Consider the following 27,842-nt stretch of genomic DNA (forward strand, 5'->3'; position numbering starts at 1 on the left):
TCTTTAGACAGAGTCCTGCAAACTTTCCTCAGCAATGCTTTAGTAAGATCACTGCTGTGAGAAGCTCCAGCTCTTCACACCCTAACCTCATAGAAAGCCCAGTGAGTCACAGCCTCACACTTCCACCCAACCGGCAAAAACTTACTCCTTTAGGAGACACAGAGCTAAGTGCTTAAAGCGGGTAAGCGCAACTAACAGGCTTACAGGGGTTAGGTTCCTGGCAGAAGCACTGAGTTTGATGCTACGATACTGTTGCAATCACTTCTCCAGAGTAACAATAACTTTGTCTATAAGCCCTCCTGATAGAGACCAAACTCCTACTTCATGTTTCACAGTGCCCATCATCGCTGAGCCCCTAGTCTTACTGCTGACCTCCAGGCACAAATGACAGTGACGCCGGACACTCGTATGACAGGCAGCCCACCACCCTGCACTCACCTATGCTGCTGCAGGCCCAGCAGCACTGATTTCTCTAGCCTCGTCTCATTGGCTATTGTGAACTGCATGATATCATCCTGCTGTGCTCCTGGCATGGCTTCCAGGGACAGCGCTGTGTACTTGGAGGTGTCTGCTTGCCTGTCATTGCGATCTGCAAAGGAGATCGGGCTTGACGACTCCTCCAGTTGGTGAGGCTCTTCATAAATTAGCAAACTCCTTGACCTTACTGCATACAAAGAAGGCAAAAAGAGATTAGAAACAGGCAGCTCAGAGAACAAGCCTAGTCATTTCAGGAAATTCCAGAGCAGAACATAAGCTGCAAATTCTCTTCTCTTCATAGTGATTAACTGGTAATTTGATAGCTGAGGAAAGATACCACAGCAATGGTCCAGGTAGGGATCAAAAAGCTCTGAACTATTCACAAAACAAGAATGAAATGAAACAAATGCTTTGATAATATATGTTGAAAACAATTGATTCATTATGAATGTGTAACACTAAGAATTTCCCCCTCAGTCCTTACACTCTTTGTTGACACTGGCAAAGGAATGCCAGCTGATATCAGCTGCATATTTTAACAGTATCAATATTTGCTACCAAGTAGAAATCATGCTACCTTTTACAGACCACTAGCTTCGGTTCCACAAATAGAAACAAAACTGCTTTAAACAGAAGTACCAAGCAGGCTAGTGGGCTTTGCCTATGTTTATGAAGCCCACTGCCATCGGCATAGTTTGCAAAACCATCCTTCTTTGAAAAACACAGGTACGTCAAACTAAGGAGCAGAAAAGCAAGAGGTCGTTGAGGAGGGAGCTAGGGATGGGGGTGGAAAACAAGTGCCAAAACACAACCGAGCAAGAAGCAAGACTGGGATAGTTGTCGCTTACCAATGGAGTCTGTGTAGGACTCTGGCGAGGAATGCTGCCTGGGCAACACCATCTTTGTTGCAGAAGGATATGGCCCATAGCTCTGAGAGAAGCTGCCAAAAACTACTGCAAAGCAGAGCACCACCATCTGGCAAAGGGAGGATGCGGAAGAGGTAAGTGCCCTAGCTCTTGACCCATATGTGAACATCAAAACTGAAAATTAACACAACACAGATCTGACGCTTTTCCAAAACAAATACTTTGAGGCTATTTTCATTACTACATTCAGTATCTCTTCACAAAGGCGCATATTCAGTAACAATTCCATGTTTTAAAGGGCAGATTTCAACTGGAGTTTGCTTTCAATGTCTGCCACCATTTTGGCCTGTTGCCTTATTTACTCCCAAAGTTGAAAAGTGGAAACAGCCACCACGTATGTTTTACAAACACTGTCAGGAATTTCCAAAGGTTATTTCTGCCAGTGGCCTGAGTCTTGCTTAAAAGTGACAGAGAGGCTACCAGACTAGAAGAATAACTTAGGCCTTGAAAATAACTTCCATCAATTTATAGAATTAGTATTAAGTGTAACTGGCTGTCTGAGTATAAGGATTAACATCAGGAAAGTTTAATTCTAGGAGTTCTCTTGTCCTGACTACTATTATTGAAATAGGACAGAGACAGATTTACAGCTTTGGACATATTTTTATTTGGACAAGCAGATTTTTTTTATGTTTTATTTTTACTGGTATTAAAAGAACCAAGCATCGTAGGTCACCTTTGTTTTCATTTTACAACCACACACATTTCTAGCATTACAATATTGTAGGAAATAATAAAACAGGTCACTTGGAGCAGCAGCGCTTCTTTCATCACTGCAGCATCTAATCAAAAGCACAGGTCCACTATCCTCCAGAACCTAATGCCTTCCCACAATTATTAATCTTCATCAGCCAGGAGTCTCCCCTACCTCAAAATTAATTGTCAAGTTATGAACAGAAGTTTCCCAAACTGAGAATTTGCAAGTGAGGGACTTTGTAGAACAAGGGATGTGCCTTTGAGCAGTGCAAAGAGATTCTCCTTCCCCCACAATCCCCAGCTTTAGGGAAACTCACCATAAGACAGGTCCCTGTCTGTGTGCTAGCTGCCTTACATGAACGGGACACTTTCCCAGCAACCATGGCTTGGAGTCTCTGCAACTGCTGCAGAAGTGTTCTGGAAAGCAAAGACAACAGACAAACATCACACACACTGGTCTACTTGCTCATTAAATAGCTTTTTGTCTCACATTCCACACCTGGCAATAATACAGCATGTATGATAAGGTATGGATAGTTAAAGTCCTCTCCTGGAAGTTAGTAGCAAGGAATATTTTTAATTTTACAAAGTTTTTACATGTAGTAACACTTGAATTTTCAAAAAGATCTTTCGGCTTTCCTCCAAATGACATCCCTGACCAATTACTACTTTAATACTTTCAGAAAGCTCTTATAAATAAAAACTGTGTTTTCAGTGTTTCTACAAGAAATTACTCTGGTAAGCATACGAACAACTGAAGCTGCTCTACATGCAAGTGGCTAGATGCATAGACAACCTGATTCTATGTCATGAATTCAGCAGAAGTTTCACCATTATTTGAAAAGATGCAAAAGCAAGTTTATAACTTCTCTAATTGGTGGTACAGTATATGGCTACATCATTTTCCTGAACGCCTGATGTACAGTGGTCCGCATGCTGGACCATTTTCAAAGAGAAGGTCTTATAGCCAGACATAGGCACAGACTTCATTTCTCAAAATCATCTATAAATAAAACACTTTATTGTTATTTGCTAAATCCTGCAGTAGTTGACAAAAATCACAGATGCTTCAAGTGGCTACTCTGACTCTCTTTCATAGGTCCCAACCACAGTGGCAATTCTCTTCTGGTTGGAGTCAACAGCCCCAGACCAGGAGAATATTCTTCTGTCTTTCTGGCTGATCTTCTTCTGCTGTATCACCAATTACTACAGTCAGGATACTAGTCATTTAAGTGGGAAATGATCTCAAAGTATGATTGATAAAAGGTTTTCACAGCAGTTTTCATTAAAGCTGTTTAACAGATGAGGAGTAACCCAAATGCCTGTCCTCAACAGAAGTACAGTACAATTTTGCATCAGTGTTAAATTTGCTGTTTGTTTCCAACTTTACTTTTCACTCCTCCTGTAGTTTCACAATCTATTGCAGAGGATAACCCCCACAAAACTCCAGGCAACGGCTTTGGAGGCTGTGACGTCAAATGCTAAAGTAAGAGGCAAGGTCAGGATGTCACAGAAAATAGAAGGATTATTTTAAGATCAAAGTGGCTAAAAGCTAATTGTAGGACAGACCCAGAGGTGCCTTCACAGCTCAATATACACTGGTCTGACTATTATAGATTTTTTTTATCATCAATGCTCATTGCTAATTAGGGTTTAATGAATTCAAGGACTTCAGGAAAGCATTCTGAAATGAGCACAAGCCATGCTCACAGCACAGATTTATCTGGGCCAGCAGATCCTTCTCAACTTATTAAGGAACGATGTCTTTCATGCTCTTGAGAGGATGGTTTATTCTGCAACTCAATATTTAAAAACAGAAAGTGATTCATCTAATTCAGTCCTTTATTCACTATTAGGGAGACCACAGGCAAATTAAGAGATGAAAACACTGTCCATCATGTAAATGAGACCATCCTAATTCCCTGCTCTCTTCTGTATCTCTCCCCAGTTCCTTCTATTATCCACTACAAAGCATGGGGTTCACAAAGACTTCAGTACATGGTATATATTTGCTGGCACATGAAAACATGCTGCATACACTATTCCCACCATATGTCACCAGCTATGTTATACAGCAATGCCTTTTTAACCCCGCAATTTCTGTGCTATTTTAGAAGACTAAATCTTGCCCCCATTTCAGGCCTGAGTCACTGGGCTCAACAAGGAACAGCTCTGCAGAGCGAAGAGGAAAGAGCTCTCCTCCTCCCCAGCTCGGGGGCTGGCAGCAGCCTTGAAATGCTGATCATTCTTGCCACTTTTTGTGGAGGCGTCAGTGAGAAAACAGCTAATGGCTGGTGAGGAAATGAACAGAGAAGAGGCAATTCTCCTCATTTTCCTCATCTCTGCCTTTTTGTGTCCAATTTAAAAACCTGCTGGGCAGAATGGGCCCAGAGAATTGATTGCAAAAGACTCACTTTCTGGAAAGCATAATTAGGCAGCTATTTTGAGGTGTCCTATTCCCAGAGGAAGATTGATCCCCTACCTTATGTATCAACTATCTTCATATAAAATGTCTTTCTCCCCTAAGTCATTTGTTTGTTTGAGAGCTACTGTCTTATTCTCAACAGACAAAGACACAGTATTGGAAGTTGACAAGCTACAGGTTCATTTTCAAACTAAGAACCAAGGCAAAAGCAAGAAACACATTTGTTCAGAGATGATACCAGTTTACCTTGCCACTCCTCGGTGCTTTTATTCTCTATTTGAATCCGGAATGGTGGAAGACTAGATTCTGAGGTAAAAAGACCTCCTTTCTCATGCAAAAGCTGTCTTCATTGTTACTGGATGGCTGCAGGAATTATCTGAACTAAGACAGGGGAAAAGAGCAGCTCTCTGCTCTGTAAAACAGGGATTTATGTTAAACTAAGATGCTCCTAAATAGCAGCAGGAACTACTGCTTCTAGTGAAACACACTGCCTATGGCTAAGTCCTAACAGGAGACAATGCAATCTCAAGGCAGCGTGCATAAGGGGCTTTGCACCCACTAGGATTATTTTCACTGTGTCTGACACATTTCTCAGTGATATTCAATTAGAGGGTCACCTCGGTAGGAGGTGTGAACCTGCTTTCACGCTTTTCTCTACCAATAGAAACACCTTATAGGAAAGCTGTAAAGTGACTGAACACTCCTGCTCTCCCTTCCACACCCTGCCAGCAAATTCACTCTGCCTGTGATGTCTTGTTTTCGTGTGCACATTGATGTATTCATCTTCAGAAGAGCCTCTTTCACTACCAGAGTAAGGAACAAGTCAAGGCTTCTCCTTTGCTGCCAGTGACACTCTGATTAAGGAGAGAAAATTTGTCACTACAGGACCTGGCCACCCGGGAGGCTTTCTTAAGTCAGTGTTTAAAATCCAACATCAATTTAAACAAACAAACAAACAAACAGACAGACAGAACAGACAGCTTCTAGAGGACACCAAACACTGCTTATTTTGATTAAGATTTTTCAGAGAATGTATCTACTTTGTGAGAACAAAACCTAATTTTCCTAAGGGGAGAGAAAAATTATTCTATCTTCCAGCTGTACACACAGATTCCTTCTCTGCCTGTCCTATTTGTAGGAAAGAGAGCAAATCCCAAAGTAAGGTTTTCACTGAAACACCAGAATACTTCGAAGCAGGAAAAAAATCCACAATTTTTCCTTATTTGAATTACTGAGAAGGAAAAAGAAGAAAAAAAAAAAAAAAAAATCAGCAATTTTTCATCAAAGATGTTTCAGCATAAAAAACCACCATCCTGCTGCTTTGAAAACCAGAAGTCGCTCCAGGGCTGCTATGCTTTGTCAACTATTATAAGTGTGGTTTGAAATGAAGTGCAAGATATCTTATTGCAACTTAAATCCAGATCCTTCACTCCTTGAAAATGACTCGGTAAAATGACTTTACCAGCCTCAAATAAAGGAACAGCCAAACAAATCAGCGAAGTCTGGCAGTCTGGGTGCTGATAAGCCCTTGGTGGGTCAGACTGATACGCAACTTGATCTTCAGATGATTGGGAGTTGTAACAATAGCTTGAACAGGAGCATGAGAAATGGGAGAACATCCCAATTGTATTTATAAAGCCATTGCCTTTAAGGTGCCTGTCAGAGTGGTGATCTACACAATTTGCTAGAGATTACTCCACTGGAGCAACTTTAACAGCAACTTGCATGCATTGTCCATGTGTGACGCTCTCACCCATATGCTAATTGGATCCTGCGTCTATCATTTCTCCAGGAAAAGTGATCATCAGTGTATTTAGAAATACAGATTCAACAGAACTGAAGAGCAGAAGTACTTCTCATATGTCATACACAGTACCAGATGTTTCAATACTGTCTTTAAGCCCAAATTGCCATGGCTCCCAGATAGACAACACTGGTGTCAGAGACCGTATTCAACCCCCCAGATCACTGGCAGCTTCTGCCTTCAGGCCCAGTGTCAAAACATGAGTGGATCAAGTCTTCTTGGTGTCTGGGACAAGTCAGTTAAACTCTTGGTGCCAGCTTCTTCTCACATCCTTTGCTTTCTAAAAGAGCAGTGCCTTGCATGTTCAGATACTACTCTGAACCAATGAGAGCCTGGCTCCCTTGTGCCTACAAGACATAATGGATATGCATGTAATAATGTGTTTCCTTAGTTTTGAGAAAACTGCCTAGAAAGGAACTTGGATGAGTTTCTTTTAAGGGACTGAGTCACATAAATTAGGAGAGGAAACATATGCTAGTGTTCTAATACTAAAGATGCCAAAAATGCTGCAGTCACCCACTCAAGAGTAATGAGAATTAAAAACCCCCTTGCATCTTGATCCCCAGACTCCTGCTTTGCCTTTTAAGATGCATGAATGTCAAGGGAGGTGTTTCTGGATGCACATTTTTTGACCACACTTGTACCTTTTACAATACATCTTTTCAGAGCCAGAATTTCAGGCTAAGGCAGGCTCTGGGGGAAGATTGTTCTATATTTTTTCATGTTACTGATAATAATGTAGGAACTTTTTACCAGAAATTCTAGTGTTTCCATGGTTTGGAGCCACATTTTGAAATGCAAGCAGGGTTTCCCTGAAGTCTTAGGTATGTATCTGTGCAAATGTGTTCTATATATAGAATAACATGCTCTGAAAGAACTGATTGCACATACTGAAAGGAAATTCTGCTGTTCAATCACTGTATGTTTTGGAAATTGCCCCTCAGTTCATCTCAACTCTAGCCAGACTATAAGAACATGAAACTGACTTACAGCACATACATGTGCATGAACTTTTAAGATAAGCATCTATAACCTAATTTGCCAACAAGGAAAAAAAAAACCAACTTTGTCTTCATCTACACTTGAATGCATGAACTCTTATCTTCCTGTTACCTTTCTTCCACTCTTACAATTTTTCACAACAAAATAACAGCTCTAATGTTTGTAGATCTACTTTTAGATAATACCTTCAATGACTTCTTCATTTTTTGCTGCATTGAACACTCAAAATTGCAACTAAAGTCAACTAGGGCTGTGCTTTGAGCAGATTAAATAACATACATGTGTGTATGACTCTGTGCTAGGTACTTTGAGAAATAAACATGTAAGTTTGGGCACCCAAGAATAAACCAACACTGCAAAATTTTGACCATCACTGCTTTGAACTTTGATTCCTGACTGTACATAGGAGACGGAAGTACCAGTTATAGGATGCTGTGAAGACAAGTTCTGAAATATCTGAACAGTTTCTGGATGCCCCATCAAGCCTCTGTGCAAATACTAATAAGGAACCAGACGTTTTGAATTCACTGTAGGAAGTGGGTAACATACGTTAAACAAGGGCCTGGAACCATTCTCTGAATTATACAGTTGCACAATTATACAATGAGAGAAGTGGTTCTTTGGGGTTAAGCTGAAAAAAACCATAATGTGGTATGTTACGTAATGCAGGCTCGGTGAAAGCAGGCACTTTCACAAATTTCTCAGTACTTCAATTTGAAGCCTTAACAGATTTTAGAGACGGTTTGTATCTAAAGAGCCAAAATAACATTGCCATGAATTATAAGAATTTCTGTGCAGAGGGTCAGGAAGATCTGCTTCTCTGCAGGAGATTACAAATCAGTATCAGTGCTATTGCAAAGGCAAGAAAACAATGCAAACCATCCCACATGCCCAAAGGATGAAGGATTTGGAGATAGTATCACTTAGCTAAATATTTTTAGAGTATTTCACGTGAGAGAATTAAGATCATGAATTAATAGAGAAGATGCTAAAAGGTCCTGTCCAAAAGGATGGACAACCAACAAAGCGGTTCTCACAACTACATCCACAACTCCGAGATTAAAACGGCTGGTCAACTTCAGTTGAACTGGCAAGAACAACTCTAGGCTTCAGCACCTCCTGGGACAGATCCTGGGAGAGAAAACACCTACAGAACAATTCCTGGTTCTTTTATGTAAAACCCTGGAGGAAGATACAGGCGGCACAGAAATGGCTTGGCTCTCTTCAAACAAGCAGCAGATGTCTTTATGCATGAGCAGTGTGTGGGAGACACCCTCCAGAAAATTTCAGTGCTACAGGGTCTGGCTCCATGAAATTAGAGATTGGATCCGGAGATTAGAAACAACACATGCCACTCAATTAGCAATACATTGGCTGCAAGACAAGCTCTAGGGCCGTTTTCCATGATCATGGATCTTATCTTCAAAATCCAGCCTGCTCCCACACTTCAGTGCTACCATCATGTTCAATGGTAATGTTCAACCATCACTACAAATGCCTGTAACTAGAAGGTGCTAACAGTAGGCTTATCTAGTACCAACTTGTTGGAATTTGCCATCATTAGAGAACACACCAAGCATAAGCCAAGACTGACGCTTCACTCTCAGCTAACTTCCAATTAAAAGCTCAGCTATGCAAAATTTTCTGCCATGTGTCCTTTGAGAAAGCCACCAAGTTAGCCATTTCTTCAGAAATGAAGAAACAAGAAGTTCATTCTCCTCCTCCAACTGAAAGAAATTCTGGTGTGTGAGTTGGTTAGAAGGCTGCGCAATAATTGCAATGATACTTAATAGTCCACAGAAAGAATTAATAACAACTCTTGACTTCAGCACTGTAATTTCTGGAAGTGCAATGTTCCAGGTCAAGCTCTCCTGTAAAAGCACTAAATAAAGACAACTTGGAGAGTTGGGCTGTTGTTTTTTGTTTGCTCTGTATCACTAATTATGTTTCCATGGGCAGTGGAAGAACTCTAAAATGTTTCTCAAGCACAACACAGCCTAGGGAAACAGTTTAAGTTGTGACATCAAAGCCTTCATCACAATAATTGGCCTTCCTCATCTTTCTTTGACATTAACCACATTAGATGCCGCTACTGTTCACATTTCAATTGATCTCTTCACTTCCACATTTTCACTTTTCACTATAATACTATGCTCAAGTTTCGTTTTACACCCTTCATACCTTACCTGTTAGTATTCTCCAGGACTTCAACCTTCTTACGCAGCTCACTATTTTCATTTGAACAGGTCTCAACTCTGGAGACAGCGCAAGGAAAGAAAGAGGAACATAGAAAAATTAGTCATTTATTAAAGAGGCTGGGCTCAAACCACAACAAAAGCAAACCAAACTTGCCTTCACAGAGAACTCTAAGATCTTGCCTATATTTAATGAAAAGTGACACTATCAAACTTAATCATAACCTTTAACTGTACTTCATAGCGTAAAAGACATTGCAAAAAATACTATTAGCTGTGGAGCACCTGCTTACACTGCTCAACTACCTCCTAGTAGGTGCAGCTCATTCAGGATGGACTGTAACTACTTTTTGCCCCTTGAAATAGGAACAGAAAAGACCCTGCTCTGGCCTTCTCTGTTCATTGGGCCATGGACAGATACTTTAAAAGTCACAGAACATGCTATACTGATGTCGTTAGCAAGCATCTTGTGCAAAGGCGTTCCTTTGCATTTCATTACTAAGACACGGCACCGAGCAATTTGGCGAATACCATGCTTCTGAAATCAGATCCTCAAATTTCAAGTGTATGGAGGCTAACAAGCCAGGAGATTAATTCCCAATAGAGTGATCATTTCCACACTGCCCCTGGAAACTCCCTAAAGATTATGATATAATATGCCAAATAAGAGGTCCAAGTTAAAATACGAGACTCCTAAAAAGACAAACATGACCATGTGAAATAGCTTCGATAAGGAAAAAGGTAAAGGGAAAAAGCTTTGATATCTGTATGCATAGGATGGAATTTCACAAGAGTAACTGAGAAAGCGAGACTCAGCTATAAAGATATAAGAAGAAAAAAAAGGAAATTACATCAAGGATATCGCCAAAGATGGTACAAGGGGGTTAACTGATCCATCTGTGAAGAGAAATACTAGAGTGTTTGTCTCTTGGAAAAAATATTAATTTGGGATATAAATCACAAACTGGGGGTTTGGCTTTTTCTTGCTAAGGGAAGTCAATGGGTCACATGCTGTTTTCCTGAATCCTGCGTATTTTCCCAGGCAGACTTGACTCACCCATTTCCTATTTTTGTCTTCATCTGCACTAGAAGACAGAATATATTCATTTTCCCCTGGACACTGCCTACCCACTAGGCCAACAGAGTCGCATGAGGTGAAGGCTGATAGCAGATGCGTCTTGCTTTATTTAATGTTTAAAGTCTTTGTCAGCATGTTAGCAATGTGTTGCAGGTAGACACAGTTATGAATGCAGCACCCCAGCACACGTACAAGAGGAAAACTGAAGGGCCTTTTCTCAGTCGTAACCACGAGATGGCAGCTGGCACTCTGAGCAAGAAACAGTCCCAGCATCAACAGCTGGATCCCTTCCCAGTCCAGCAACTAGTGCTATTGGCCTGCTTGAAACAGGAAGGAGGCTGGCTTACTTTTTCTCCAGACTGTCCATGTATTCTTTCTTTTTTCTTCTACTTTCCTGGGCAGAGATCTAAGGAAAAAGGAAGAAAACCACCAAATATTTGTGTAGAAAAAAAAGCATCAGAGATGAATTAATAAACTGGTAAAAAGCCCTGACGTTATTAGATTCAAGCCTCTGTGCTGTTCTCATTTCTATTCCTGGCAACTAAAGCACTGATTTGGTCTGTTCCCACATCCTGAAGCTCCTCTCAGTAGCAGGAAAAAGATCATTCCCTGCTCTCACAGAACCAAACTTAAAAAGTAAATCAGATTCATCTGGAGAGAATATCCTAGGACAAACACTAAAAGATGATCCCAACAATGCCCTGCATCTTGGAGAGTAAAGGCCACACATGCATTAGAAAGCAGCTTTGTAGAAAAATACTTGGGGGTCCTGAAGCACAATTCAAACGTAAGTCAGCAATGTGCCCCTGTAGCAAAGGCAGCCAACCATATCTGGGTCTACACTAACAAGATTGTAGCTAGCAGGTCAAGAGAAGTGGTTCTTCCCCCCTATTTGGTGCCTGTGAGACCACAGTCAAGTACAGCATACAGTTTTGTGGCTCTGAAATAAATACTTCAGATGTACAGAAACAAGCTCAGAGGAGGACCACTGCTATAATAAGCATGCTGGAGCACATGACATATCAGGAAAGGCAGAGAAAGCTGGGTTTTTTCCGATTTGAGAACAGAAGGCTAAGAAGGAAATCCTATTGCTGTCTTCAACTGTCTTGTGCAGTAAAGATGATTTAGACTCTTCTCAGAAGTGTACAACAACATGGCAAGAAGCATCAAATACAAGTTGCAACAAGGAAAATTCCAATTAGATATTATTTGATTTTACCACAAGACTGGCCTAATATGGGAACAGGTTGCCCAGAGATGCTGGCTAGGGACTCATCAACCTTTGGGACAGTAAAATGAGACTGGACAAGTCCCTTAGCAACTTGCTCTATGCTGAATCTGTTTCCAAAGCAAGGAGTTGGACCAAAGGACCTCCAGAGATACCCTCCAATATAAATGGCTCTGATTATATGCAAGTGGTATATAAAATGCACAAGGTCACTTCCAAAAATTTTCAAAAACGTATTACAAGATCAAATTCCAAATCAGTGTGGGTAAATTTACATCTCTATCTGCAAAACCAATAACAGAATGCATTAACCTTCAAATATGCGATAATTTCAAAAAGTGAGCTGGCCAGGTTTGAAATAAAATGCTTTCCTCCCTATCAATAGGCTCTTCCCCAAGTTGGAAGAAAGAACAGACTTGTATATGGCATTTCACAGCCTTAGTATCAACTATTTATTTAAAGGTCATGAAATTCAATGATCAAAAGAGTAGGGCACTGAAATACACAGTCAGATTTTAAAACATGAAAAGAATATCTTCATCACCATGGAAAAAATACAGAGGTCTTTGCCTACCATAAGGGTAGGATTGTCCTGTTTTTAAAATGGAGCCAAGCAACAGCAACTTGATAGCCTGCTTGCTAAATATTCTATTGTCCATGTGCTCAGGTAAATACCTAGACAGAGGCACACAGTCAGTGATAGACAATTTGATGCATGTGTTAGGAACAAAGAAAAACACTTTATTAAAAGGCATCTTACAGCATTCAGCAATACCACAGATCATTGCTGCAGAATTGTTGCAGCATTTTTTTAAATGAAGAGTAAGTTGGAATGACCCGGCAAAGCTAACTAACATTTACCTTGTTCTTTATTTTCCTGCGGATTTTCTTCAGCACTTTCTCTTCTGCTTTTGTCAGGGGCAGTTTGGTAGGGATTGGGTACCCCTCTGCTATCAGTGTCCTCTTCTCCTCCTCTGTCAGGATGAGTGGACCAGTCCCCTGTAATTTCTTCAAGTGTTATAGAAATGAAACGATGTAACAGTAAGTGCACACAGCCCTAGAGAAAAGGGTGTAAGGGAAGACAGGCAGCAGCTCTTCCCAATTCAGAAAACTGCCTACTAAAACAGCAGCCTCTTGCAATTGGGAATGTGTGGAACTGGAAGACCTTTTAGGTAGCTTCCATTCAGAGACTGAACCTTTGGGACAGGATTCCCTCAAAACAGTTATTCTCGGCCCAGCTCTGCACAAACCAAGGCCAAAAGCAAAACTTCTGTTGGCCCAAACAGGGAAAGAGGCAAATGAGAAAATCCCTTCCTGAAGGTCACCACTTGCTTTCGACAAGACAAGAGGATAGATTCAGATCTACCAGGGACAGGTTAACCCAGAAGGGCTCGGCCCTAATGCGAAACACAATCCATGGTGGGACAAACCTAATAACACTCTTGAACCCTGTCTCAACTTAGAAAGCAGCACACACTGTTCTCTGTGGGAACAAAACAGACCAGCGAGCAAGAATTACTGGCTGTGCAGTTTTGACCAGAGATCAACTCATCTAAAGAACAACAGAAAGTTAGCAAATCAATGGCAAACCCAGTACTTAAAGAGAGAGAGAGAGACTGGAAAAAGCCAACCCAACTTACATGTGGTGCAGTCAGGAGAGGGGAATTGGAGAGCGCTGAAGCTGTGCGCGATGTCACTTTAGCTGTGGCTGGTAGCTGGATTGGGCTTGAAGGAGGGAGCGATCTAGCTGGGCTCTGCCCTCCTTCAGAGTCACTGCCATGGCTGCTGGGAGGGGTTGGAGGCAAATGCAGGGGATCCACTGCTAAATGGCAAGAGAAACATGTAACACAAGGTTTTGAGGTGCTAATTTAAATTTCCACTAGAGCCACAGCCACTATACAGTTTCCAAGTCTAGGACTGTCTGCTAAAAACTGGATCAAGCAAAAGTGGCATCTTGTAAGATTTTCAGAGCATGTAGGTCTCCCAAGAAGGAATGAAATGCAGCAGCTATCTTTAGGCTCAACAGACAAAACAGGGCTCTGTGCATATGCTCCAGACATTTCTACCTACACTACAGCTTCTTCTCCAACTGCTTTGAGGTTTCAGCATAACCCTGCAATACAAGTCCCCTGTCCCTGGGAAGCCACATTAACAGAGGGGCTCTGAGCCAGCATACTTTCTCTCCAAAACCAGTAGGCTACTCTAACTTTGCTGTGGATTAAACAAACTACTGGCATTTTTCAAAAGGAGGGATCTCATCCAAGGTGTTCTATGAAAAGGGAGGAGAGAAATAATCTGCCTCCTAAGGATCTGGTTTGGCACAACTGGGAGGAAGTGACAACCTTGTGACAGCGAGTGTACTGATGGAGCAGGAGCAGCATAGGCAACCAGCACAGGAATCTCTCTCACACTGTGCTATCCAGGGACATAAGCTAACTTCTACTGCACTTGCAGCCAAAAGAACCTGTGCTAGAATTGGCAAGCAAAGTGCTGGTTATGACCAAATGGGTCTGGACCAAGAGAAAAGGGGCAATGTCTCACCCACTCATATTACATGGATAATTTAGTGGATGTCCAAACAGCCATAACTAAGCAATTTTCTTCTCTCAGACAGATTTACAGCAATGAGAATTGGGAGTAGGAAGATACAGGGATGAATTTGCCACCTTCCACTTCTGTTATACTTTGCAAATTTGAGTTGAAAAGATCAAATGGGTGGTGGGGGAAGAATGAAGAAAAATAGTAACAAAAAAAAGCTATTACACATGAGCTCTTTCTGTCTAGCATCTGAACTCTAGTACTTGTCAGAAGATACACACTTCAAAAACAGCAAGGCCCTTAATCCCACAAAATGAGCAATCGAATCTACTCCCTGGGTTGAGATATAGCCTCCGTTTTTCCACCTGCTACATCACTTGTTTCTCTCCCTAGAGCGGTTATACTTACCTACACAAATGAGTTCACTAACAGAGTATCAAGTATGAGAAGCAGTTATCTGCTCAAATTTCAGCCCAAATATTTAGCTCTTTCAAACTTTTGTTGTGTTAACAGATTATGCGCAACAAAACTGTTTAATTTTCAGGGCAGGGATCGTTGCTCCTCCTTCCTCATTCACAGATTAGCGCAAAGGGATCCTAATCATTCTTAAAAACTCAACTAAAACTAATATGCTACAAACAGATGCACCTAACTTCAAATTTCATATAAACTCACATCCCTGATTTTGTATCAGAGTACATTTCCTCTTACAGTAACAATTCCACTTACACTCTTCATGTTTTCTAAGCCTTAGTTAAGTCCCCTCAAATTGATTTCTAGCCTAAATAATCCTGTACTTTAAGGATTCAAGCTCCCTCCACAAGAAAAACACATAAATGGGTCAGCGAGAGGCTGGCTCTTCAGCAGCCTGAGTTGAATCCCTAGAAGGCAACAGCTTCAGCCTAAAGATTAACATGGCAAATGAGGAAGCCAAATATTTAATCAGGCTAAAGTACATTTATTGTGCATTCTGGTCATCTCCCCCTGCATTTCAGGTTGGTAATTAACAGACCTTCCTTAGAAGAGAGATTCAAGAACTGATCCACTTCATGGGGCTCCAACTTAATCTCTGGAAGAACTTTCTGGCTCAGTGGTTTCATCTAGAAAAGAGAAATTAACAGCATGAAAACTCAAAGCACACATCGTAAAAATCTTTACAGAAGGATTCAAGGATGACTTCTCCATAAATGGAGAGGTTCCCTCTCCTCCTGCTCTGCTACAGGCAAAGCTTTAACTGCTTCACACAGTTTGCTAAACCAGGCTACAGAGAATACTGCCCTGACTACTCCCACTATGGTTTTTCTTACTCCTATATTTAGCTAAATAAAAGATTATGCCTCAGAGATGACATTTCAGACTGAAAGCTAGCATGCAACCCACTCAAATTACTTCTCTTAGCAACAGAGCTGCCGCTAGGATTTGCCGGACCGCACAGTCTGTTCGAGCAGAGACAGAAACACTGCTGGCAGTGTTGTCATCTGGGAGCAAGAACAAGGTGCCAGATACTGAGGCACCAGATTATCAGACCTAAATTCATTTCACAATGTAGAGGAGCAGGAAAAGAGACAGTCACGGATGACTGAAGTTTGGAGGAGTCATATGCTTGCCCTGTTGATGGGGCTGGGGCACTAGGCTGCCAAGCTGTTGCCCAGAGCCTGCCTGTGTGCTACAGTCCCAGGCTTGAGGAAATCGGTCTGGCACATCAGCAAGCTCAATGCAGCCAAAATCTCTCCCAATAACTGTGTAACTAATTCATGCAATGGTAATGAGCCGCCAGCTAGTCCTAGCATACTCTTTGCAAATCATGGCATTCCAGACTACAGCAGGACTATGTACTGTGGATAGCACATTCAGACTAGAAGAGAATTATGGGAAACTCATGTTTAATTTTTTCAGTTTCTCACAAAATAATTTTTTGCACATATTTCTGATCCACATCCAAGTGGAAAAATTTATTTTCAGCATATACTAACTCCACCTGGCCTGGGCTGACATCGCACCCTGGGGACTGAGAACAGTCATGCTTCTTCCTCCACTCACAGGGGACCCTGGTGAGCTACCAGCTGCAGCAGTTCATTCTCCTTCACCCAACCATAGCCAAACTAAGCCCTTAAGAATGCCCACTGGCTGCTCCAGCTGTGGCATCAAAAACGCTCCTCATGAGGCAGGTTGGTGTGGAAGCAGCAGCAGCAGCTTGAACTGTCAAAACTTCACAGACCTGGCAGAAGTGACTTAGCAGGCAAATAAGGGAAACTCTCCAATTGTTTCAAACAAGGAGTCTTGTTCTGATTAGGGGAAGGCACTGCAGCATTTAAGCAAGTTATTATGGAAGACACTTAGCTTGTCACAGGCTTAATAGGGCAAATGGGTTAGTCAGTTCAGGTGGGACTAGTTCATCAGAAACTGTTTAAATACTTCTAAAACCTCATGAGCTCCAAGCTTTGGGGCTGGCATAGAAGAGAAAATTGTGCATTCAACCATTAAGATCTGAAGATCCAGATAGGTGTTTTGAAGCACAAGTTCTTACAGCAAACATTAAAAACCATTAAAGCAGACTGCAGCGTGCACCCTGACTTGACAAGCTTTGGCATCAAGGAGGCTATACTGGTACGCAGTCTTAGGAGAATCTGTAGCTAACTGCACAGAGGGTAGAACAGAAAATCTGCAGGTACCAGGGCATCCGTCTGTAGCTCAGGTTGTTCCCCCTCCAGTGATGTGGTTGTGACAGTGAGACTGACTGAGGGAGCAAGGCCTGATGTCTCGCACAACACTGGCTCAGCCTTTATTGCTGCTGGAGTAAGCTCTGTAGCCAGACACCATTCCTCATTTTCCAGGTCACCTGCCAGGGAAGGAAATTGGACACCACATGTTTAGGTCAGAGATAGAAAGGCTACAAATGAAAATAATGTCATTCCTCCTCCAGAGAAGGGAAACAAACACAGAAGACATTTCAGTCTATGAACAAAACTCTGCCCTTACTATTCAGCTCTCAGTCAATGCAGACAACCATGCCATTTCAGGGCTGTAACCTAATCCTAGCCCCAGGATACACAGTGAGGAAAGACACAGGACACTAATCACTGTACATTGCCAAAAGCTGCTAACACATAGGAGAACAAGACTAAACAAGACATTGGGTAAAGCAGCCAGGGAGCTATGTCCTACACATGCTAATGCCTGCTGACTCAGTTTTATTCCTCCTTGTAGAGACAGCATTTAGCCAGAGTTCTGCTCCTTCTACTGCTTGCAATCGTCAAATAGCTGGAGTGGCGATATTATACTTTTAAAAACAAGGGATTTTTCACACTCCTAACTTCAAAATTTCCCCCCCAAGGATTCATTTAGTAAGTATAAAAGAGGATAAAGGCTTTGATAATCTGACAGGAGCACCAATGCTGTGGTGATCATGCTAATTTCCTCCCCAGAGCCTCTGGAAGTCACAGCATGGGTTGCATATTTTGACTGACAGCAATGAAATGTGCATCATGTGTTGGCAGAATTGTCCCTTAGCCCCACTTACTGCAAGCTCTCTACTCAGAAGAAAGTCATGCAACTCTTCACTGAACAAAGCTGAAAGGTTTGCCTTGCACTGTCAAGAACTGGAAGGTGGTTGGCATGGCAAGTTGATAGCTGCCCATTTCCATTCATGAAGCAGCCACTGTTTGGCTTGCTGAGAAGAGACCTACTATCCCAGGTCTAAAATACGATAGAAGAGGAATTTGGAAGGACTCAACCTTTAAAACACTCCTACAAGGCTATTTACAACCCCACTTAAAAAAATGAAGATTAAAAAATCAAATGCATTTTTGGCACTTGTAATTCTGCCTTAAAATTATTCCCATCCCTACTGCCAAAGTTCAGTCATATAAATTCTTTTGCCTTGCAGGAGAGTACCCTATACCAGCTGTACTGCATCCCAACAGCACGCAGCACAGTCCTCTGCTACAACTCGTCGGTAGTTGTGAGAGCACGCTCATGAAGTCAAGCAGCTGGAATCTGAGGCCAAATATACATAAAAGAAAAGAGTCTTGATTTTTTTCTTTCAAAGTTTTATCCTGCCTTCATACAGAGTATTTACTGCATACATGGCATTAAAGCAGAGAGCAAGCATGTACACCTTACAGCTAGTAAACAGCAACCAAGCTTTGAATTAACCGCATGCTGCATCAACACTGTGGGAGGGAGCCATGGTGCTGTGGCTGCGCCACCAGCAATCTGCAAGGCTGATACAAGACCCTTCCTTACACATCTGAGCCTATCAAGCTGGTGAGGCGTCAGTAGAGCTCAGCCACAAACAGATAACAAAAATAAGAGCAGGCTTACACCCTCCATGCTGTTAAGACCACACACACATATGGTGCACAGCACTGGGCAGAAGCTGGGTGACTGGAAGAAAGGACAAGCACGTTCATCTCCAGTGCTAGTAATTACTTTGTGGTGAGACCTAACCTCCACCACTGGCAAGGAAGGAGGTAATTTGAGTAAAGACACACCAAGGAATTAAAAATGAAAAATATGTATCCTGTAATCAGAAGCTCAAGAACAGCGAGCCAGCTCTGCCGAGAGAAGTAACTGTACAGCAAGGGCCAAATGCCATATTTAAGTTTCCGAGGAGTTTACTCCCAAAGCTTTCTGGGAAATGCAGAAATATAAAAATAGAAGTATTTATGAAAAAAAGAGGTAGCATTGTCTAAATATTAACTCAGGAGTGAGGACATTGCTCTCTTTCAACTCTCCCTGAGCCTCTCTACTGACAAACACGAGAGTGCAGCTCCCTCCCTGCTGACTGCAATGAAATATTCAGTGGACCTGCGGACTACCTCTGCCTCGCTGTGTGAGGATCATTCAGATAAGAGCTTTAAAGTGGTATCTTTACCTGGAAATCCAGAATCCCTTGGCAAATGCAACTTTAAAATGCTTGTTTGGATAATTTCTGCCAAAACCTCCCCCACATCACATTGTGCAGAGCCTCCGCTTGCTGCCTCTTGTACCTCTGGGGCAAGCTACACGTGGCAATGCGATCATCTGTAATCTACTTTAGATGCCCTTTGGGAAGGAAGGCTACATATAAATGAGAGCTATTAGAGAAGCAAGTAATTAGCCCTGAACTTTCTGAGATTTGTATCATCATGCAAGTAGAAGAGAAATCTAGTCGTAGTTGCCCAGCAAAACAGGGCATGTCCTCTAAGGCTGCACTTTGTGATGTGTTTGTCACCTCTAACTCAGAGACCCATTATGAGGATTCAACTGCTGTAAAACTAAGATATGCTGTCCTTCAGCTGGCCATTTTACTCCTCTGGAATCTGACTTTGCTGATTAACCTGACATTCCTGCCATCACCACTTAGATCCGCACAAATTGCTTGGAGTTATTCTAGGCTTTAAAGCCAGTCTAACCAGTTTGCAGGGTTATGGATGGCTTTCAGCGACAGCAACATACTGCATTTAACACCAAGATAATTCTGAAGAACTGCATCTAACACTTCTTTGACACTGCCTGTTATGATGCATTGTGACAGCTTTCATTCCAAATGAATAACCCTGAGAAAGGTAGAGACAGAGCAACACACTGCTAGAATCCCACCTTGACACTCTCCCCCTTCCTACTTTTTCTCCTACTCTCTGCTCTAAGACAGCTACCAGGACATTTCCCACTCTCCTTTCTGTCAGGAGGTTGACATTATCTGTAAATCATTCTTAGTTTATTCTTATAATAGCCCCTTAGCACCTTAGTCTACTCTGCCAAAACCAGACAAATTTAGGCAAATGGGAAAAACTGAGCAGGCTATAGAATACTGGTCATATTGAGAGGCACAGCACACCCTCCAAAACAAGAGTATTTCAGATGGAGGGGTATGGAGAACCATCAGAGAGGTTTCATGGAATAAACAGAACAAGCAAGAAGGTGCTCATGAAATACTGAAATGAAAGGACAGAGGCTGGCTCTAGGGACCCACTAGAGGAAAATGGTGCTGTCTTCTCTAAATCAAGCAAGACATGGTGTGGAAAGAGCAGATGACTGGTGTCGAGAAATTGAAGGTGTTTATGTTTATATTTGACATGATCCAGAAGGTACCCCTGAACTGTTGAGACAGCCCAAAACAAAAGGCAGAGAAAATTATCTTGGTGACAGTATTCTAGACAGATATGAATAGGGCAACACTGCACTGCTAAGGTGAGGCAAAATGTGCCTGCAAATCATTCAGACATAGAGGGAAGAAAGCCTAATCAAGAGATTTAGCTATTCAAATGGCTAGGAAAATCAACATCCTAAAGATGGCCACTTTGGCTGTTAAAAAATCTCTTCTCAGGCTTCAAAACACTGATTCCAAAGTTCACTATTGAACAAGTGATGCAGGCTGCCAGTCCCCATTCCCAGCTGAAACTTCCTATGAACTTCAGAGCTCTGTCATGAAATGACTGTTTAGAGGAGAATTCTCCTTTCTTACCCTTTCACAAGGCCATGAATGCTAGGCATTTTGGCACACGAAATACGGCATTTAAGGAGTCTACACAGCACTTGCTCAGCTAACGCTTCTCTGTGCAATAATTTAACTAGAACTGATAAATTCCACATACGAACTATGTTAACTGAACATTAATGTTGCAAAGCACCCAGGTATTAAGAATTACTTATGAAGGTTTAATTCAGTGTACTTTTGCACATTATATATACCTAAAAATAGGAATGTGATTCCTATTGATCAACATCTCTACAGAACCTCTGCCTTACCCAACAAGCAGAATGCATGGTGCTCCCCTAACCGGGGAGTTATTCCATGTTTTGTTATTCTCACAGTCTCATGCACAGCCTCATCTCTCCTTTACCCAATACAATTCAAATTCTGTTCCCACAGGGCTATTTAATTCCCTTCTAGGGAAATGCTTCACAAACCTGAATTAATTTCCACAGAGGTCCTGAAAATTCAAGTGAGCCACGGAGAGATTTAGGCCAAAAAGTATCTAGTAATTTAAAACAGCCACCTGGAGACAACTGGAATTGGATTTTTCAGACGATTTAGCACTGTTGCTATAGTTTATCAAAATATAGTATGCACTGAGTTTTCAGGTGCAGCTGTGAATACTACCACTTCTAGAAGTTAAACATCAGAGTTTCAACCCAAGCATCCAGACAACCCATTCATCACAGCAACTTAGGGTTTGTGACACATGCATTTAAGATCTTATCTTCTGTGTCCATGTCTAAAGTTACATTCCTTCAGAAAGCTTTTGTGTGCCGCTTCTGCTATCAAGATCATCCCACTTTTCCTGTAGACTCACGTTTAGTATGCATCTGCCACTATAAAAAGAACAAACAAAAAACAAAACATAGGGGCTTTACAAAGTGCCAAAATAAGTTCCATCAGTGAACTGGGCAATGTTAACACTGATAGGAAAAACTTTAAACATGTCCTCTTCTTTCCCAGCTGCACTCCTTGCAAGTCCAGCTTGCTCCCAGATAAAACAAGCTATGTGTTCTAAAATGCTGTGTACATGATAATGCAAGAGGAGAAACTCAAAATGGGACATAATTCCCTTAGTACTCTAAGTGTAAGCACTGCACGTCATGCATACCTACAGCAAGGTGTCCAAGTAGCAAATTCCTTCTGTCTTCTGTCTCTATTTCCTAATCCTGCTGCAGGTTCCACCATCTGCTGTTAAGATGGGCAATGCTAGTAGGGTCTACTCAACATACCACAAGTTTACTTTCCCTGTTCTCTTTCTCCAGATCACTACACCCAAAAGGGAAAAGGCTATGCAACATTTTGCACAATGAAAGCTTAAGATCCTTAAGTCTATTATGAAGCCTGAGTTATACATAAGTGCTTGGTTTTGGGTGCACAGCACACCCAAGTCAACTTCTCTCTATGCTGCACACCATGTACATTATGATGATAGTTTTCAGCAGACCTGGATTTCAGTGCTTCTCTATGCATCAAAGCTTGGAATCATAGCGATAATCAGTATGTGTGATTTAGGCATACACGAAAAATACACAACCAAGAAGGTCTGTGTTTGTACATGGCAGAAATACTGTATACTACTCCTGTGCTTGTCAAAAACCATCTTTAAACATATCTGCATTTTTGTATATGTAAAAAATTAAACACAGTCTCATAACAACACCATGTGCAGCTTTCTAGGATACTCATACTTCTCTGAAGAACCACAACATTTTGCTTCTTCCCCTGTTCCATATAATATTATGAGAAGGCAGGGGAGGAAAAGTGGAAAACAAGGTCAAAAATGCTTAGTTCAACTGTACATTTTTTTAATATCAAAGTTCCCAGCAAGTTTTGCTTTCCTTTTAAAAACTAATTTTTTATCCAACATTATTCTATCCAAGTGATTCTTCAATCTTGTCCAACTTACCACCTCCTTTCCAGATAAAAAAATAGAGCTTCTCCAATATTGACTAAATTTTACCCTCTGTGATAGATGTACAGCAAAATAGAGCTTATGAAGTAACTAAAAACATCTGCCTTGCTCCTCGCATTCATTTCAGCACTACTCATTAAAAAGTTTAACAGAGACACTTTCTGTATGGATAACCACGCTGCATTGGTGAGTTGTTGCGTATTTTTAAATAAATGAAATTAGAGCTGCACTCTGTACCTCTCCCTCACTCCTCCCAAGTACAGAGAACACAAGTACTCAGAGAAACAACCTAATTTTCACCTTTTTTCCCCTACGGTAAAAAGGAAGACAGCACCACCAGGTAACAAACCCACATGAGGGGTGTACCACTGAACCTAATCTTGAAGGGGAAAGAAAAAACCACATACCACTATTACCACCGTGACAGATTATAATCGCACAGAAAACAGATGCATGACTGCGTGTCATTTGAAACAAGCCTGCAAACAAGACCTGTAGAAGCATCAAGGGATACGTTTATCTGCATAAGCAGAATGAAGAGGCAACTCTCACCTTCTCAAGTTCACTGTCCAAGCAACAGATAAAACAGCTAGAGAAAGACAAACCCAGAAACTTAAGAAGACCACACAGACTAGTGGTCAAAGTGCTTTGCACAGGCATCAGAAGAGACATCTCTGGACAGGGTAATGCAAGAAGATCCCTCATGAGTCAAACTGCTCTCCAGCCAAGCGTATTTAAATAATCCCCCTCTTAGTTGTGTCATGGATTTGAGCAAAAGGGCTTCAACTAATTCCTTCTGGTCCATGACAGACGTTGTACTGCCATCATGAACCACAGAGCCTAGATGCACAGCCCACATGGCTTCTGCACAACAGTATGCAGTCTCAGACTCAGCTCATCACAGGTTAATAAGACCCTCTGACTCAGATGGCGTTTGCACTTGCACCAAGGGTCCACCTTTGCAAAGCCGTACTTCCGATAAGCACTGGGTCCTTGCCTGCATCCTACCTCTGAGGGTGCTGCCCCTATACAGCTAGCAGCAGGATCCAAGGGTGTCCACTAGCCCTATGCCACACAAATACAACTGCAAACTGCAAACACAGCTGCAAGGGGAAAACACCTCTGGAATAGTCATAACTTGCTTCTGGGGAAAATGGCCACTCCAACTCTGTCAGCAGAAACACCCCATAGGGAACCTAAAAGAGGCCTCTGCTGATGCACAGATTCTGGTTGTGCTGCTGGACATGCCACTCGTAGGGAAGTTCAGAGCCCTCAGCTCTGCAGTCTGAGCCTCTCCAGCCTCCCAAAGTCAAACTAGATGTTTCTGGAGGAATAACTGCTTCCTTGTCTCCCCTCTGGGCTCACACCATCCCCAGTCCCCAGCTTTGGGCTCACATAACACACCCTTGCAGGGGCACAAGCCCTGTTTATCATGTATGAAATGCTGAACTCCAATGCCACTAAAGCTATCCCCCATCTCCCGTGAGGTGAGAGCCCATATTCATTGACAAACAGTTTCTCTTACAGATTTTCCAGATGGCATTTCCCCCTCCCAGCATGCAAACACACTCTCACCACGAATAATGAAACCAAACCGCTTGAAACAGCCTCGACAAAGGAGATACTGTTTGACTACCAAGCATTGGGGTCCTATTTTTTGAAGTGCCTGCCAGGAAAGAGGAATTAAATAAATGGGCAAAGATGAGAAGCAGTGATATAAAGTAATCACAATGCACAGCCTAAGTAGCCATTCTCCTAACAAAGGATCACCAGTCTTACCAGCTTCCCCTCTCTGAGCAGCATGAAGTCCACCTAAACCCCACAGATTACTTGTATCACTATCAAAGTTATTAAGATAGAAACAAGGACACATTGTTCCTCCAATACCTAAAAAATCAGGGTTAATACCCTTTTTCCTGCAGAGAATTTGACAGTTTTCAGTCAGAATCATCTTGTCACGTAAAGCAAGCCAGATGTCTCAGAGTTACAGGTTCTGCTTTAACCTCCCTTCCCACTAAGACTTTACCCAAGCATAGTGATACAGTCCCTGATGTTTTTAATTATTTTACTGAGGGGTAGAAAAATGTTATTTTTATAGCATCACCCTTTATCTATATGGGAGTGAGGCACAGACTGAGGTGGTAGCTTGGATTTACAGCCTTAAAGCTTGATACTATTAAATGCCCTAAAAAAAAATCATAGCCTCTTATAAGATAAGTGAAAATTATCCACAGAAGCACTACATTCAAATAAAACAGTTCTCTCTCACCCGCCTGAATTTTTCTCCCCATGCCCCATTTGAATGTTGTGAAGGCATATCCATTTTATGGCAGCAATCCGGCTTTGGCATTAAAAGGACTTGATGCTCACAGAGCCTTTAGTAAGTGAGCATGAACTCCCAGTGCAACACTGCAGAGAGAATGAGATCACTGGTTTCAGAAACAGCAAGACTGGAAGTGGGAGGAGTATTCCCCTAATATGCATCATTAGGGAAACTATTCCCGGGAAATCAGCTTCTGTGGTCACTTGACACAGTTTTGGAAAGGAACTGCAAATGTCCCTTTGTTTAGAAAGGAACTACACTCGCTCAGTCGCCAGAAGATAGCCCCTGTAGAGAAATACCAAGGAAGTGCAGTTCATTTAAACTGTATCCAAGCAAAAATCAAGAGGGGACTTAATCACAGTCTACAAGCACCTGAAGAAAGGTTTCTAAGAGTATACGGTTCTTTGCTCCAGCAGGAAGAAAGGCCATAAGGAGATCTCATATGTGGAACTAGAAGCTAAAGGAGATCTGACTGCAAATAAAGTGGTCAATTATTAACAGTAAGCACCAAAATACCCACCTCTAAAACAAAACCGGCATTTTTCAGATATGCTACTGCCCAAGCAGAAGTTACAGGCCTGACTGCCTGTGTGACACATTGAGATTTTGGACCTTGAGTATACAGAAGTTCAAAAGTCCTTGGGTATATAGAAGTTCAAAAGTCTTCTCATCCTTTAAAACTGCAGATGCTGACTGTTACCCTTCCACATAAAAATCACCCAAATATAGGCTACCACCATCAAATGGCTTCCTCCCCATCTCCTAAATAAACACACAAAAATAAAAACCCACACAGGATAAAAGTTGCATTGGAACGTGCTCACAAAAATTATCAGTATGGCTTTGACAGCATCTTTTCAAAACACAAACGAATTCTTTTGTCCACACTTTAAAGTCAGAGCAGAAGAGGTTCCATTTTCATTTCACTGATTCAGTACTTGGATAAAAAAAGGCAGAAGCAGGACAACGCATCTCTCTCTCTCTAGATATAGCCTATACAAAAAAATAAAATCAGGATATATAATCCACTACACATAATATATTGTCTCATATATACACACTATATACCCATATATTATGTGTGTGTATAACATACAAAATGTATGAAGACCACAGGTGCCTCTACACAAAGAGACAGCACATGACACTGATTATAGCTTGTGGACTCCATACATAAGCAAGCATTTCCCTGTACAAAGCACTGCCTGAGGTGAGGCCTGCATTTACTGTTGAAAGCTCTATTTGCTCTGTAGAAGTGGGAGCCACATACAATGATCTCTGAGGTTTTGTTTGTCTCCTCTGGGTTTCTTGCTTGTTTTTTCTTTTTCAAACCATGTAGGGAGACAGAGTTGAAGTTTAAAAACAAAATTTAAGTTTTAAAAGCGCATTACAGGAAACCATAACCTCAGCAGCAAAAAACCCAATAACAATACAGATCATATTCTGGGACCGGGCCCAGTTTTGGCACAGCTAAGTGTAAAATAGAAACATACCATTTCTGCAATCACTCTGTCAAACCTTTAGCCAAGGCAAGCCTCTTCAAATCCAACAGTAACTTCAAAGCATTCCTGAGCAGGAAAGCACGAACAGGAGGGGCAGGTAGGGACCAAGACTAGTCTCAAAAGCAGAGCCCTCGAGGGACAAGGAAAGGAAGGCACCCAGCCACCTGGCCACAGTTTGAGGAGAGGAACCATGCAAATGACTAGTTGGCTGCCCACTGTCTCTGCCCTGCTGGGCTCACAAAGTGAAACACACAAAAATCATAAACACACACTGAGAACCACCCCACCACTTGAGCTGATCCCAGAGGATGAAGAGCCCCATGCAGTCTCTGCCTCCATGTTCCTGCTGCACAGCAGCCCCACAGTATTACTTGTAATCGGCTCTCACCCATGGATCTCACATTTCCAAAACTATGGGCAGCCACTATCCTAAAGTTTGTGCCTACAGCTGGCAAGACAAAGCATGGGAAGGTAGGGAAGGACCCCAAACTCGCATCTCAAGTCACATAGGAGGCTGAAACTCAGGCCTTGCCTTGCTCCTGGCTCTCTGACCCACAGTCCTCCCTTTCCAAAAGGCTGCAGAGAGTAGAAAACTGAAGATAGACACACACTAACCATAATAGAAAACTAAGGTTTTCCCTCTAACTGTTTACAACTGTTAAAGCGAACACGTGCCCCAAAAGGCCCTGAGGCACAGCAAGAGGTCTCCCTTATCCATCGGCCCTATTCTCAGCCTCCCTGCCCAGCTTCTTCATTTCCTTCCAAGAAACATTTTCCAGTTCACAAATACCCAGTGTGCTTCTCCACAGCTACTCTGCATTTTTCTCAAAAACCCCAAGGCTCTCAACTAGAAAGAGGAAACCTGCTGTGAGAGAGGCAACAGCACAACCGGTGTGGATCATTGGTACATGGGATGCAGCCTCCTTTTTTATGTTACAGCCTAGAGCCCTCCTCAGGCCAGACGCCTTATTCACCAGATCAGGCAAACAGAAGTCCACAGTCAGCCAGCTACAAGCAAGAAGGTCAGGCTATAAATCTCTCTCTAGTATCATTAGTCTTAGAAGTTTATGCAAAATTGAATATAAGAATAGATTCTCGGGGGTGGGAAACCAAATAACTAAATGCCAGATGTCTTGAACACATGTGCTTTAAAATAGTTGCTCTTGTCAATGCTTTCACAAACTAGAGATTTAGCAACAAACACCCTCAGAGACCCCACACTAGCAACAAGCTGTGAGTATTCAGGGAAGTTCTTCTGCACAAAGCTTGG

General features: G+C 42.0%; 1 protein-coding gene across 2 annotated transcripts in view; it reads right to left on the reverse strand.

Annotated features, from left to right (window-relative positions):
• The window catches only part of CREB3L2 (cAMP responsive element binding protein 3 like 2), an 81,590-nt gene that overhangs the window by 7,402 nt on the left and 46,346 nt on the right, over positions 1-27,842 (reverse strand). The window contains exons 3-11 of one of the 2 annotated variants that reach the window (XM_030481079.1): positions 17,042-17,208; positions 15,382-15,469; positions 13,472-13,653; positions 12,693-12,839; positions 10,951-11,009; positions 9,517-9,585; positions 2,417-2,516; positions 1,326-1,452; positions 439-664 (exon numbers count right to left, since the gene is read on the reverse strand). In XM_030481079.1, the coding sequence (XP_030336939.1) occupies positions 439-664; positions 1,326-1,452; positions 2,417-2,516; positions 9,517-9,585; positions 10,951-11,009; positions 12,693-12,839; positions 13,472-13,653; positions 15,382-15,469; positions 17,042-17,208 (1,165 nt within the window). The remainder of the gene's footprint in view (positions 1-438; positions 665-1,325; positions 1,453-2,416; positions 2,517-9,516; positions 9,586-10,950; positions 11,010-12,692; positions 12,840-13,471; positions 13,654-15,381; positions 15,470-17,041; positions 17,209-27,842) is intronic. The other variant, XM_030481080.1, reaches the window with a different exon arrangement.

Source organism: Strigops habroptila, chromosome 3 (genome assembly GCF_004027225.2).
Source record: "Strigops habroptila isolate Jane chromosome 3, bStrHab1.2.pri, whole genome shotgun sequence".
Taxonomy (NCBI): domain Eukaryota; kingdom Metazoa; phylum Chordata; class Aves; order Psittaciformes; family Psittacidae; genus Strigops; species Strigops habroptila.